The sequence below is a fragment of the Balaenoptera ricei genome, chromosome 3 (assembly GCF_028023285.1).
Source record: "Balaenoptera ricei isolate mBalRic1 chromosome 3, mBalRic1.hap2, whole genome shotgun sequence".
In the NCBI taxonomy this organism is placed as follows: Eukaryota; Metazoa; Chordata; class Mammalia; order Artiodactyla; family Balaenopteridae; genus Balaenoptera; species Balaenoptera ricei.
Genome location: NC_082641.1, coordinates 167,336,423 through 167,351,629, shown reverse-complemented (window position 1 = coordinate 167,351,629; position 15,207 = coordinate 167,336,423). Strand labels below are relative to the sequence as shown.

Below are 15,207 nucleotides of genomic sequence, written 5' to 3'. Positions count from 1 at the left end.
ATTTACTGACACTGAAAACATGAGAATTCGGGTTCCAATAAGGTATATACTATGAGGGATTCTGTTAGAAATGATCAGTTTCCTAGGAGGCTAGGGTAACTAGAATGTTAATTTTATCCTTGTGGTTGAGGGTGCCTGAGTTACAATTGTTCCCCGGGAGTAGCTCATTTGGACTCTGGCCAGCAGATAAAACCCATCTTGGGTCTGCTTCTCATGAGGCTGTGGGGTTCCTCCCTTCTGTGCCAGACCACCACGGGAGATAGCGCAGGCAGCTGGGGAAGGCAGCTCTGCTATCAGCAGGGCCAGGCGAGGCCCGGCCGGCCATGGCCTCGGGGGGGCCCGGGGAGCGGCTGTGCGAGGAGGCCAGGTGCCCAGTGTGCCTGGATTTCCTGCAGAAACCGGTCAGTGTGGACTGCGGCCACAGCTTCTGCTTCAGATGCATCTCCGAGTTCTGCGAGAAGTCCGACAGTGCACAGAGCGGCCTCTATGCCTGTCCGCAGTGCCGGGGTCCCTTCAGGCTGGAGAGCTTCCGCCCCAACAGGCAGCTGGCCAGCCTGGTGGACAGCGTGCGGCAGCTGGGGCTCGGCGCGGGGTCCTCGGGGGCGCGCCTGTGCGTGAGGCACGGCGAGGAGCTGAGTCGCTTCTGTGAGGAAGACCAGGAGGCTCTGTGCTGGGTCTGTGACACCACCCCAGAGCACAGGAGCCACCGCACAACACCGCTGCAGGAGGCCGCCAGGTGCTACCAGGTGAGAGGTGTTACCGTGGCACGTGGAGGGCCGCGATTCCTGGGTTTGGAAATGCGGATCTGTAACAGAGGAGCCGACCGAGTCAGAGGTGTGAAAAGTGCCTTGCTAGGGACAGAGCCAAAAGATACCACCTGATCTGAATGACCTGTGCCGTCCGCACCAACCACCCTCCTGGCTCACATTCACCTTGAGGTCTCCATGCCTTTGCTCCGTGCACACCCCACCTTTTGGGACCCCTGTTCAGGAGCTCACACACACCATTATTTTAGGTTGCCCTCCTCTCCCATGAAATTCTCTCTGGACATTTAATTTCATGCTGGTCTTAATTTCCCTGATGTTGATAATCTGGGTTCCACAGCTAGAGCTCTGGTGTAGAGGGCTGTGCTGTCCAATGGGCTCTTAGTTACAGGTGCACATAGTTATTGTAAACACTTCCTAATATTGTAAACACTTCCTAATAACTATCATTTGTATAATGTCTTGCTTTTGCATAGTGTTTATCTCTATGTTAATTAATATTGTCACCAAAACAACCTTCATTTTAAAAAAATTTTTATTTTATATTGGAGTATGGTTGATTCACAATGTTGTGTTAGTTTCAGGTGTACAGCAAAGTGATTCAGTTATATATATACATATATCCATTCTTTTCCAGATTCTTTTCCAATATAGGTTATCACAGAATATTGAGTAGAGTTCCCTGTGCTATGCAGTAGGTCCTTGTTGATTATCTCTTTTATATGCAGTAGTGTGAATATGTTAATCCCAAACTCCTAATTTATCCCTCCCCCCAACTTTTCCACTTTGGTAACCATAAATTTGTTTTTGAAGTCAGTGAGCCTATTGCTGTTCTGTAAATACATTCATTTGTATCATTTTTTTAGATTCCACATATAAGTGATGTCATATGATATTTGTCTTTCTCTGTCTGACTTACTTCACTTAGTATGATAATCTCTGGGTCCATCCATGTTGTTGTAAATGGCATTGTTTCATTCTTTTTTATGGCTGACTAATATCCCATTGTATATATGTACCACATCTTCTTTATCCATTCATCTGTCAATGGACATTTAGGTTGTTTCCATGTCTTGGCTATTGTAAAAGTGCTGCAGTGAACATTGGGGTGCATAAAGCAACCTTCATGTTTGAACATTTGCTAAGAATAGTGTCTGGATGGGCACAGGGCTCTGATCACCTTTAAAGCCTGCCAATGCATGTTACTCTGAAGTAGAAATCCAGTAGCTAAGCACACAGGCCCTTCTCTAGTCAACTCATATTTGTGGACTTTTGATGTGAACATCCTCAATGAAAAGGTGACTCATATTGGAGTACCTGGCCCACAAAAGTGACATCTGTGAAACCCTATGAATAAGATTCTCCCTGCTGGTGCTCATCAAAAGTTTTTGGACATATTCTGAACACATTTAAATTCTCAACATCGGGAACGGCTGCTAGCACAAAAGGGGTTAAAGTCATCTTTAATCTACCGACCTTTACCTGAAGTACTATCACAATGAAATAAAGTGCAAATATCAACTTTCTAAAATAATAATATTAATTAATTAAATTAATAAATTATTATTAATAATGTATAATTGATGTTTTGCATATTTATATTATGTATTATAATTTATAATAATACAATAATTAGTAATAATAATTATTATTTTAACTTTGATTGTTCTAAATCAAGGTTTGTGATTTTTTTCCCCTCAACTTCCCTCTGGACCTACCAAGAGATATCTTTCTTAGTGTTTCTTCTTGATTTTGGTTGTCTTCTGCAAAATTCAGTTGCTAGCTACTTTCTAGCTAGACTTTTGAAATATATTCCTGCCTTTTTTTCTTTTAATCCATAAGGTGCTATATATTGCATGGATAATGTCATATTTCTAAGGAAGTTTTCTCTATTTCAGTAGCTCTTCAACTAAATACCAAATAAATATCTTCTAAACTCCTTAGCCTATCAATCAAGACATTCTAAGGCCCTAAGTTCTCTTACTATAGCTCTTGTCTAAACCAACCATTCGATCCAGCAAAACTAGCCTAATCACTGTTGTCCCCAAACATGCCACAGGTTTTTACCTCCTTGCTTTTGCTTACAATTTCTTTTGTCCATAAGTGTTGAAGTATTCTATTCCTTCCAAACACTAAAAAAATTGCTAGTTTCTTCATCTTTTTAAATGCCTCCATGGATTCTACTGCCATTTTATGTGCTCTACCTTAGAATATTATCTTTAAAAAAGAACAACATTGATGTGTAGGACTTGTTCAATGACTTTGGGAAGAATTTCGTTTTTTGTTTGCTAGTTTGTTTGTTTTTTTTTTTCTGAGACTTATTGAATGACTTTGGGAAGAGTTTTAAAATGTGTGTATGTGTCTATCTTTGTGTGTGTTCTCTGTAAATAAAATACATGTGTTTACCTCTAGCAGGGGTCCTAGGGTTGAAAGAGATTTACTTTTCATTAAATTATTTTTCTACCCCTTGTAAGATTTATGACACTCTGTATTTCTTTTTCATTTAGTAAATATTAACTTACAAGTTTTCTTCTGCCAAATATAATAAATACACTTCTGATTATACAGTAATAAATAACTGTAAGCAGTTGAAATATATAGATATAAGGAATAGCATCACTTTTCAACCAAGAATTAGGATATGAGATTTTGTTTATTGAATATATTTTCATTGGTCTCTGCCTAGTTTTTATATATTCATCATAAGCATTTTTATTTTTCAAACTTGGTGCAAAGTTGCATGAAGTATACTTATTTTAATTTTCTTTATACTTGTATTTCTTGTCATTAAATATTCTGCAACGCCTTATTTTAATTCCATCCTGTGAAAATAAAATTTTTCTCACTCCCGTATTTTTAACATTTTGGTTAATTAGAGTTTTACTATTTAAAATACAATGAACACACTTTTAGATACATCTTTGATTCCATCTGGCATCAACATTTAAAAACATATTTATGTTTAACAGTTATTAATGAGGTCGAACATTTTTATATGTTTTCTAGGGCCTGTTTTAGCTCATCTTTGTATTTCCCCCCACACCCAGTCAATATTAAGTACTGAATGAGAGTATCTGTAACGGCTGCAGCATATCTTCCCAAACAGGTAAAGCTCCAGATGGCCCAGGAACATGTGAGGAAAGAGATGGAGGAAGCCTTGACTCAGGAGGCCAATGTGGGAAAGAAAACTGTCATTTGGAAGGTGAGAGAATATTGGGGTTCAGGAGCCTAGCCTATTTGAAGGATCCAAATTTGGGTCACTAAATCATTCTTCCACCAGCACTCCAGCACTTTTGTTCCATCTACATAGGTACTCAAGAAAAAATCTCAGTTTCACCCTGGATCACCTCATCCCCTCAGATTATATTGTACAGTTGTGTTCTTTTTATCTTTGTTAATATTACCCCAATCCAATTTGTAAATAAACTTTACTGATCTTGATCTTACTCACTCACTTGATTTTACTCATCTTAACTCACTGCATCACCTAGAACAGAGTTCTAGTACTGTCAGTACTAGTTTAAAAAATATATATTTGTTAGATGAATGAAATAGTAAATATTTCACATCACTTATATATATGAAATACAGGCTAATAGTCATCATCTTACATATAGAAAGACAGTCTGAATTTTCAGTCTTTTTCAGTCATTCATAAATATTTTTTCTCTTTTTTATACCTCATCAGCTCTCTTATTTATTTATTTATTTATTTGTTTGTTTGTTTATTTATGTATTTATGGCTGTGTTGGGTCTTCGTTGCTGCGCGCAGGCTTTCCCTAGTTGTGGCGAGTAGGGGCTACTCTTTGTTGTGGTGCGCGGGCTTCTCGTTGCGGTGGCTTCTCTTGTTGCAGAGCATGGGCTCTAGGCATGCAGGCTTCAGTAGTTGTGGCACACAGGCTCAGTAGTTGTGGCTCACGGGCTCTAGAGCACAGGCTCAGTAGTTGCAGCGCATGGGCTTAGTTGCTCCACGGCATGTGGGATCTTCCTGGACCAGGGCTCAAACCCATGTCTCCTGCATTGGCAGGGGAATTCTTAACCCCTGCACCACCAGGGAAGCCCCTCATGAGCTCTTTTTTTCTCTTACCTATTTATACATACACACATACACACACACAAACATAAACAGAGTGATTCTGAACCTGGCGCAAGTGTTGCCTTCCAAGAGATATTTTGTTATATCTGTAGATGTTTTTGGTTGTCACAACTGGGAGGGGGTGGGTGCTCTACTAGCATCTCATGTGTAGAGGCCAGAAATGCTGCTAGACACCCTGCGATGCACAGGACAGTCACCTCTCCCCCCAAAAAATCACAGCAAAGAATCACCTGGTCTAATGTCAATAGGGTCAATATTGAGAAGCTGTATATAGAAATTACATAGGTGTTTTTATTTATATAATATGTATTATATATAGAATCTATTTTATAGAATATTTCTCTTCTCTGTCCTTCTCCAAGGAACCCTTTTATTTTTATAATTCTTTCTTCTTTTCTCAAAAATTTTGTCTTGTACTCTGTTTTCTGACAATATTTTCATAAGGATTATTTTTGCCATATTTTTCTCCTGTGATAAGTCTTATCTTTTCCCATAGTTATGTATGTTATATGTAAAGTTCATTGATAGTGATGTTTATTGATAATTTTTATTCTTTTTATGCTAACAATCCAAGTCAATTGTTTTTAATCCTGACCTGACCACAAATTTACAAAATCAGAAATTCCATATCTGAGATCTGGGTTCCTTCATTTTTTGAACCCTCCACTGATTATTCTAAAGTAGAGATGATTCTAAGATCCCTGTCCTAGGCCAAATAAACTAGCATGATTTTTACCTTTGAGAATGTATCTATGTGAGCCAAAAGCAACAAGCATGGGCTTAATAAAATAAACTCTAAATTCTGTGAAAACCCTTAGCCTTTCTGTATCTGTAGATATAATTGTAGTACTCAAAAGGATGATATGAGAGAACAGTGAATTGCAACTAAAACCCTTCTGGACCATGTCATCTCTCATGACCCAAACATAATTCCACTTTTTTTCAATGACTGAGTTATTAGCACCACTCCTCAATAGCACAGCCTCCAACACGGAGAATGGGGGAGAAATTCAATGAGTTGTACCTTTCAGAGCAGAATATGGAATTCACAGTTGGTTGACTTTAAAGAGGTCAGAATTATATGAATCTAGTTGTTTAGAAAGTGGCAGAAGGAGGCAGAAATGGGAAATTGGAGGAAAGAGTTGAGTCTTATGAAATTTGAGGAAAACCGTTATTAGAATTCTTTTAAAGGCACTAGCTTGTGTTCTTAAATTGAACCAAAATCGTGTAATGTTTAATAATGGACCAGAGAATTCAAAATATGGAGAGACTATGGGAGGGCAATTTGCCTCTTATTCTTAGTTTAAAGCTACTTTTCCACATACCAGTCTCCAGAGAATAAAATTTAGATATATTAATGCTGTATCGAAATGTGTTCCTTAGGTCTATTAAAAAATTATAGAGGTGAGATTTGGGTAGAAATCAAGATGAATTCCCTGAACCTTTGCAATAAGTGGCCTGAGAATAACTTATTTCTTTCTTGGCTCTGCAGAGAATGTTAGCCTTATAGTTTCATGATTACCACATTATTGAGGAATATTTTCTAATCTCTAAACCTTTTCTTATTCACATTTACAAATCCAGGTCTCTTTAATCTCTCTTCATAATTCAGTTATTTCCACACTGTTCTCATTCCAGTGACTGATAGTAAATTTTAACTTCTATTGAGCAACTACTCTATGTTAGTCACTGTGCTCAACAGTTTGATATTTAATTCTAATTCCCAGACCCTTCTTTTCCCCCATTTTACATATGGTACTGAAACTTGAATATGAAAGTGCCTTGTCCTCAAGTCCATGGAAATGGGAACCCAAATCCAACAGTATTTCTCAAACTCTAAGTTTGAAAACTCTAGCAGGCCACTTCTCATGAGTAGTCTCTGGCTTCTGCATGTTGTTAAAATGCAATGGGTCCGTTCATAGAGTTATGAAGATGAGATCACGCCAGACATTGCCTTCTCCAGCTTCGTCATCCCATCCGTGAAGGTGGAAGCCAAATGCTCTGCCCCAACTGCTGATCATTTGATGCACTGTGTCACTCCAGGAGAAAGTGGAAACGCAGAGGCAACGCTTCAGGTTGGAGTTTGAAAAGTATCGTGGCTTACTAGCCCTGGAGGAGCAACTGCAGCTTAGAAGACTGGAGGAGGAGGAGCGAGCCACCCTGCAGAGACTGCGGGAGAGCAAGAACCGGCTGGTTCATCAGAGCAGGGCCTTGAAGGATCTGGCAGAGGAGCTGGAGGAGAGGTGCCAGCGCCCAGCCCTGGGTCTGCTGGAGGTGGGGCTGGGTGCCTGGGAGGGGAGGGATGGGCAGACCTGAGAACAAGGGGACAGATAGCAGCTTTCAGAGACAAACACCTTAAGCATTTATGATCTTTAGGAAAAGGGCACCCTAGAATTTACTTGGAAAGCATCTTAATTCTTAATCCTAGCATCAGAATCTGAAGGGACCCTAGAGAATCATATAAAATAGTTCATACTAAAGACAAAACTTAAATATTTTTAAAACTAAAATCAATTTAATGATTTACATATGATTAAACAGAAAAAGGACAATCTATAACCTCAAAATCGGTCAATGATGATATTGCTGTATTTCAGTGATGGCCAATCCAAAAAAGTCTAGTTAACCCATTTAAATGCCAATAGCCAAAAGTATGAGTAATATTTTAAATTGTCCACCTTGAAATTTGCATGTTAATTTTTAAGACAAATGCTAATTTTCTAGCCCATATTGCATGACTGTTCCAGGTGTGGTAGGGAGAGATTACCTGGGCTCTATGCAGCTTGCCCACAATATATTTGAGATTATAGAGCAAAGAGACAAATAACAGGGAAAAGGAAATATTTCCTTTTAATCCTCCTTGAAGGCATTAAATCCCAAGTGAATTGAGAAAGTCGTCGTTGTTGCTGGGTGCATGCTATCATGGTAGAACTCATTGCAATAGAAATTTTCTGGGCATGCTTCATTGTATCTCATCCCCAATGCCTCATTTAGGGATTTCTGAACTAAGCAATTCCTATCCTCATACAAGTACTGTGATAAATAGCACTGGTTACAGAGTGGGGGGTCATTAAATGAATGCATTTACAAAACATTTTTATTTAATTTGTCCCATTTTGTCTTCAATATATCTATATATCAGTAAAACTTGTGTTGTTGTTATTAGTATTGTTATTATCTTTATTATTATTGCTATGCCCACTTCCTAGTGAGCAAACTGTCAGAAAGGAATAAATTTTCTAAATTTCAGACAGTAAATAAACACAAGAACTCTGGCATTTTCAATAATATTCATTATCTCATCTTACCATATCTCAAAACACAATGTATATAAAGTTATCATTTATTAGCACTGAAGAAACGTTAAAATGTCTTATAATATAAATCTTAGGGAGAATATATTCTCAAATAATTTAGTTTCATTTTTATACCCACTTTTCCCTTTCTTTCTCAGTACCAGTAAGCTATATTTCACCCGCAATGGCCAAAAACAAGGCCTGTCATTCCGATGAAAAGTAAAGCTAATCATTTCCCTGTTTTTATGCCCTGTCAAAATTAATCTGACAGGTGGCTATTTTTTAGAGGGAGAGGGGAAATGCAATGCAGGTGATTTATTTAATAATCTACTCTGAGATAAAATGTTGCTAGATATTAATGACTTCTATTTTTATCCACTTAGGTAATTTAGACATGGTATGTTGGTTCAAGGAATGAGGAATTTAGGGTTTTCTTAAAAGGACATTGAGAGCAACATTTTATGTCTAACCTTTCACTGTTACTCAAATAAATTCTGCAGATACTTAGAATCTCTTTTTACCCTAATTACATTCACAGAATGTAACTCTTTACTAAAATATCCAAATGTCAGAATTATCAATTCAGAAAATAGATAAACCAATAGATGTTATAGGAATTAATCTAAACTTTGTGTGGTCTGATTTTATTTTAATAGAGGCAAACTGATTATATTATTTTAAATTCATGAGAAAACTCAACAACAGCCTGTTTTTAGTTTTTATTAAGACAGAGTCATGTCGCTTATAGTTTTACCTTAATAATTAATGATTTCCAGTAATTCCTAAAAAGATATTCATGGTGTGTCCCCAGTCTGTCAAAAGCAGTTCAGAGGTCTAACTCACACCTACTTGTGTTTCTCTTTCACTTTCAGGGTGCGGGAGGAGCCTTGAGCCGGTACGTTTACTTTCTGAATCAAAGAATGGGTTGGGAGAGGCTGGGGAGGTTGGTGGATAACCTACTGAGAACTGTGGGTTCTGCGCTCTTCTCAGAAGTAAGAGTGTTACACGGCTGGATCCGGAGACCATCCCCATGGAGCTGAAGACGATGTGTCGCATCCCTGGGATGAGGGAAATGTTGAGAAAGTTCCAAGGTAGGCTGCATTTTAGAGCTTGAGGAACTATGACACCTGGAATTTGGCTCTTATTGCAATTTGTTACTGTAGCAGTCAGGCTATTGTAACAAACAGAACCCAAAGTTTAGTGGCTAAAATCAGAAAGGTTTATTTCGAGATCATGTTTTAGGTTGATTACTAGATTGTGGAGGCTTTAATTTCACGTAATCTCACTCTGGGAACCCGTGCAGACAGAGCCCCACCTCCTTCCTGTTGCTGGTAGCCATGGAAAAGGGCAAGGTTATGATGAATCAGGCACTACTCCGAAGTGGCACACATGGCTTTCCTGAAGATTTTGTCGATAGAAGTGAGTCACACGTTTATGCCAAACTATAAGGGAGGAAGGGAGATAGCACCGTGCGCAGAATAAAAAAAAAAAAAAAAAAAAAGAATGTTGGGATACTTCTGAATAGTATGAAAGAATATCAGAGTCACTGACACCCATATAAGCTACATTTGGTTAGAATGGTGGGCTTGAAAGTGATATTAGCTGTGATATAAGTAACATTATTTCTAATCAATCTCCATTTCCTTGTTTATAAAATGCTAAAAATTTGTATTGTTTGGAGGACAAAATGAAACATATTTGAAAACAAAAAATCATCAATATATGAAAGCATTGCAGTGTATCAAATAATATAAGGTTTGGATTATTTTATTATCTGGCAATTTGATGAATTTCTTAAATTAGATAGTTAATAAAGCCAAAAATATTCAGTCAATTATATTTAAGTACTCTCTGTAGGCTCTGTGGTGTTATAATTAGTTTGTTTGGTCCTATTATGTTGTTTTTTAAAACAGTAACGGTTCAATACTTTTAATTTCTTTTTTATATTCAATTTATACCAAGTAATGAAAACAGACAGTGGCTAAATAGTGGCTTTATTACTTACAGGGAAACCACCTTGTCCCATGATGAGAAAACCCATTTCATCAGTCCTGTTCAATGATTTAATCAATGTTCTGATGGGCAAAGTAATATGTACTAACTGCATGAAATGTTGCAAGTTACTACACTCTCATAATCAGTGTCTCCATATTCCCAATTATTTTTACTGAATTAACTAATCAATTCCACAAATATTGTGTATTTTATGACAGCTACTCTTCTAAACATTAGAATATAAAATTGAACAATAACATCAACTTACAAATCTACAGCTTCATGTTGCATATATTTGCTTAAATTATGCAAAATACACAGAATGTTAGAAGATGATACAGAATATTGAAAAAAAGAATAAATTAAGGGTGGCCAGAAGTTCTGGGGTTAGAGCATCTAATTTGGAATTTGATCATCAAGGAAGACGTCACTCAGTAGGGGATAACTCAGCAAATATCTGATCTGGAGGAAAGCATTCCAGGCATCAGAAATGAGTGCCAAGGCCTGAGATGGAAGTATGGAAGATGCATTCCAGGAGCTATGAGGAGTTCTGTGCGGCTGTGGTGGAGTGAGTGAGGGGAGAGCTGGAGAGGCCAAGAAAAGTCCAAGTAGCACAGGACCCAACAGGCAGGCCACTGTGAGCAATGCTTTACCTCCAAGTGAAATAGAACATCAGTTAAAAGTTGTAAAGGGAGGAATAGGATGATTAGATTAATGTTTTGTGGCGATCACTCTGTGTGCTTTATTGAGAATAAATTACAGAGGGGGCAAGTCTTGATGTGGGAAAGCCAGTTAGGATCCTTTGTAATAATTCAATCAGAGACGATTGTCCATTGGACAAGGGTAGTAGTACTGGAGGTGCAGAGAAATGGACAGAATCTTGGTATTTTGAAGGCAAAGCTGGCAAGATCTGCTGTTGGATTAGATATGAGGTGTCAGAGAAGGAGAAAAGTTGTGAATGATTCCAAGGTTTAAATCTCCAGAATTGGGTAATGAAATTGCTGTTTACATTGACAGGTAAAGCTGCAGGCGAGGCAGAAAAAGGGAAATGGGTTTTAGACACATCAATGTTGTGATGAATGTTAAATATCCAAATGTTGATGTCAGGTACACAGATGAATTTACAAATATGGAGTTCCAGGAGAAAAGTCTAGGCTAGATATATATATTTGGAGTTAGTAAGCGTATGAATGGAATTTAATTAATGCAATGTGCCTGCCAGCCCCAGAACACATCAGAAGTGATCTGAGAAAGAGGCAAGAGGTCCCAATCCTGAGACCATTGGCTTCTCGAATAGCAGTGATGGAGGAGAAGAGGAGAAAACAGCAAAGGAGAGCAAGAAGGGGAGGCCAGTGGAGAGGGAGGGAAAGCATGATGACTGGTGTCTTTGGGAAGGGGAAGTGACGTTTCCCAGGACAAAAGGATTCTCAATAGGGTTGAGTGCTACAGAAAAGTCATTTAAGGTGAACTTTAAGGACTGATCATTTATCAATGCATGGAGCACTGGGAAGAAGGAGTAGTTTGCTTAAGATATTATTCTATCTTGGTGAGCAACTGAGTTTAAGAAAGAAGAGGTAGGGAGAGGAACTGGAGATAGATGTATTAATAACTATTTCACAGATTTACTTTCTTATAAATGGAGCAAATAAGTGTGCTGGAGTGGGAATGATGCATGATGACATGACATCTGTTAAACAGGCCTAACACAATTCCACGGAGACCCACTTTTCAATCCCCATTATTTATGACAGGAAAATCATACAATTTGGGAAAATCACATAATCTCTTGTTGGACTCTGAGTCTCCTCATCTACAATATGAGGATGATAATGGCACCCTTGAGGGTGGTTCCATGGGATAGTATAGATGATGTACTACTTATGTGACCCATTCAGGTTTGAGTATCAACAAAAGATAGCTAGAAGTGGTTTAGAGACAAATAAGAATAACAGTCAGCATATTAGTATTTGTTATTAGTATATTAAAAATTAATATATGATTAATGAAATTTACTATTTTTGAATGTTTACCAAAAAAAAAAGACACTGAATATTTTACATCCTCCCTTCTTCACTGAGGTCATTTCATTTGTAGATTTATTTATTAATTATATGTACAAATAAAATTTCATATCAATCTCACTGGGCCTTCACAGTATCAGTAGTAGTTTTCTATTGCTGCATAGCAAATTACCACAAACTTAGCTACCCAAAACCACAGCCATTTATTGGCTCACAGTTCTTCAGATCAGATAACCACATGGGATCAGCTGGCATCTCTGCTTAAGGTTTCATAAGATGAAAAATCAAGGTGTTGACCAGGCTGGGCTTCTCTAAAGGGTCCAGGGAAGAGTCCACTTGCAAGCTTATTCAGTGTGTTGACATAAAGCAGTTCCTTGCAGTTGTGGGACTGAGATTTCCATCTCCTTGCTGGAGGAGATGGAAATCTATCAGTTGGAGGTCACTCCCCCTTCTCCTCAGCTGTGGCCCACTCCATCTTCAAAGGCAGCAATGACACATCAAACCCAAATCTCTCTGATTTTCACTTCTGGTGGCAGCCTGATAGCCAAAGAAACCTCTCTGATTTTATCATATATATATATATATTTTTTTTTAATTTTAGCAATTTCATGTATCTTTATTTATTTTATTTATTTATGGCTGTGTTGGGTCTTCGTTTCTGTGCAAGGGCTTTCTCTAGTTGTGGCAAGCGGGGGCCACTCTTCATCGCGGTGCGCGGGCCTCTCACTGTCGCGGCCTCTCTTGTTGCGGAGCACAGGCTCCAGACGCGCAGGCTCAGTAATTGTGGCTCACGGGCCCAGTTGCTCCACGGCATGTGGGATCTTCCCAGACCAGGGCTCGAACCCATGTCCCCTGCATTGGCAGGCAGATTCTCAACCACTGCGCCACCAGGGAAGCCCAACCTCTCTGATTTTAAAAGGTGATTTTATTAGACCCACTCAGATAATCTCCCTCTTGTCACATTCTGTTATATTAACAGAATCATGAGAGTACCACCAGGGTCTGAAGGTCATGAGGCTCATCTTAGAATTCTTCCTACCATAGTAACATAGCTTTGAAAGTGGTGGATTTTATACCAATGAATTTTTCCTATAGGCTTTGAGGAGAAAAAAAATCCCAAGGGAGTTGTAAATTTTATTTTAAATGCAGATTTTCCAAAGAGCACCAAAGATCTTCCAAAGTTCTCTGGATAGAGATAAAAGGAATCTAAATGGTTATGCACATGGTTTGTCTTATCATCAATGGTTATGTTTTAATTGGGGCAGTAATGAGTCCTGGATTATGCAGACATAGCAGTGGAATACACTCAAAAGCAATAAAGCATATACTCATCGACCTGCAAGGTGAAACACATATTTTGTTATCTCCAGGAGTGATTAGAGGGAGAATGAGGCATGGCGTGACAGTTCTCAATATCATGGCTTCCTAAGTTTTCACCAGTCTTTTCTGTTCTTTTACATGTTCCACAAAATTCTTTCTGCAGTTGACATAAAACTGGATCCCGCCACAGCACATCCTAGCCTCCTCTTGACGGCTGACCTGCGCAGTGTGCAGGATGGAGAACTATGGAGGGATGTCCCCAACAACCCTGAGCGATTTGACACATGGCCTTGTATCCTGGGTTTGCAGAACTTCTCTTCAGGGAGGCATTACTGGGAAGTCGTGGTGGGAGAAAGAGCAGAATGGGGGTTAGGTGTCTGTCAAGACACAGTGTCAAGAAAGGGGGAAACCACACCATCTCCTGAGAACGGGGTCTGGGCCATGTGGCTACTGAAAGGGAGTGAGTACATGGTCCTTGCCTCTCCATCAGTTCCTCTCCTCCACCTGGAACGGCCTCGCTGCATTGGAATTTTCTTGGACTATGAAGCAGGTGAAATCTCCTTTTACAACATCACAAATGGGTCTTATATTTACACGTTCAATCACCTTTTCTCTGGTTTTCTTCGACCTTATTTTTTCATTTGTGACACGACTCCTCTTATCTTACCACCAATGACAGAAGTGGAGTTAGAAAATTGGGCATCCAGGGGTCATTTTCACCCTGCTTCTAACATTACAGACGATCCTTCCTAAAATTCTGTTGCTAAGATACACCCCAAGCCTAGCAAAGTTTCCTGGAGTAGAATGGAGGGTATACATATGTGAAGGCTCAACAGATGGCCCCATTTAGGTCAGCACTTCATTCCTTGTCACTATGGACATTTTCCCATGGGGCAAAAGAGAAAATATAAAATATTTGTGTTTGGACAAGGATTGTATAGAATAGTAATTTTAGAAATGGCGCAGTCTTACCACTCTTTTTCCCAAATGGCTCCACATACTTTCTTGATGTGTTTTCTTCAAATGAATGGACCTCGTATTAAAGATATCTATACATTTATTTTAATGTCTCATTCCTTTTAAAATCTCTTCATTCCAATCTTCCATATATTAAAAATTAGAAATGGCAATTCTTAAATTGGTTCAGAACAGTCCAATATTGTTCTAGCATCAGCTCCGTAATTCTTTTTCCTCCTCCTTATTTTCCTTCTCTTATTCTCTCCTCTATCTCTGTCTCTCTGCCTCTGCATCTTTCTGTCTCTGTCTCTCTCACTTTTGCTCTTTATTGCTTCTTCTTTTCTTGCTTTATACCTCTTATTGCTTAACCTTCCATTTCCTTCTAGATTAATATATTCAGAACCATCTCTTTATATATTCATGATTCCTATGACTATTCAATTACTCTTTAAATCCTCTTCACTCAGGGGTCAATTTTTGAGAATGATGAAATTCATTCCTCTTATTCTAATATCACTGAGCCCCATGCCTTATCCCTTACAACTTTTTCCTTTATCTTTGGATACATTTTTTTTTAGTTGAAGCATAGTTGATTTACAATATTGTGTTAGTTTCAGGTGTACAGCATCGATACATTTTTTTAGAGTAGAAATTTCTCAGAATTCTGATTCAACTAATTCTTTGACCTAGTCATTTACTAGTTGTAAGACTTCAAACAAGCAACCTCTCTCTCTCAGTCTCAGCTACTTAGTATGATT

At 38.5% G+C, this 15,207-nt stretch overlaps 1 protein-coding gene across 3 annotated transcripts in view; it reads left to right on the top strand.

Annotated features, from left to right (window-relative positions):
- Positions 1-14,548, top strand: part of TRIM58 (tripartite motif containing 58) — a 113,790-nt gene extending 99,242 nt beyond the window's left edge. For 2 of the 3 annotated variants that reach the window (XM_059917978.1, XM_059917979.1), the window contains 5 exons: positions 3,871-3,966; positions 6,904-7,134; positions 9,029-9,051; positions 9,147-9,247; positions 13,656-14,548. In XM_059917978.1, the coding sequence (XP_059773961.1) occupies positions 3,871-3,966; positions 6,904-7,134; positions 9,029-9,051; positions 9,147-9,247; positions 13,656-14,245 (1,041 nt within the window). In that variant the 3' untranslated portion in view covers positions 14,246-14,548. Of the gene's footprint in view, positions 1-323; positions 747-3,870; positions 3,967-6,903; positions 7,135-9,028; positions 9,052-9,146; positions 9,248-13,655 lie in introns of those variants that run through there. The other variant, XM_059917977.1, reaches the window with a different exon arrangement.
- Positions 14,549-15,207: the final 659 nt, after the last annotated feature.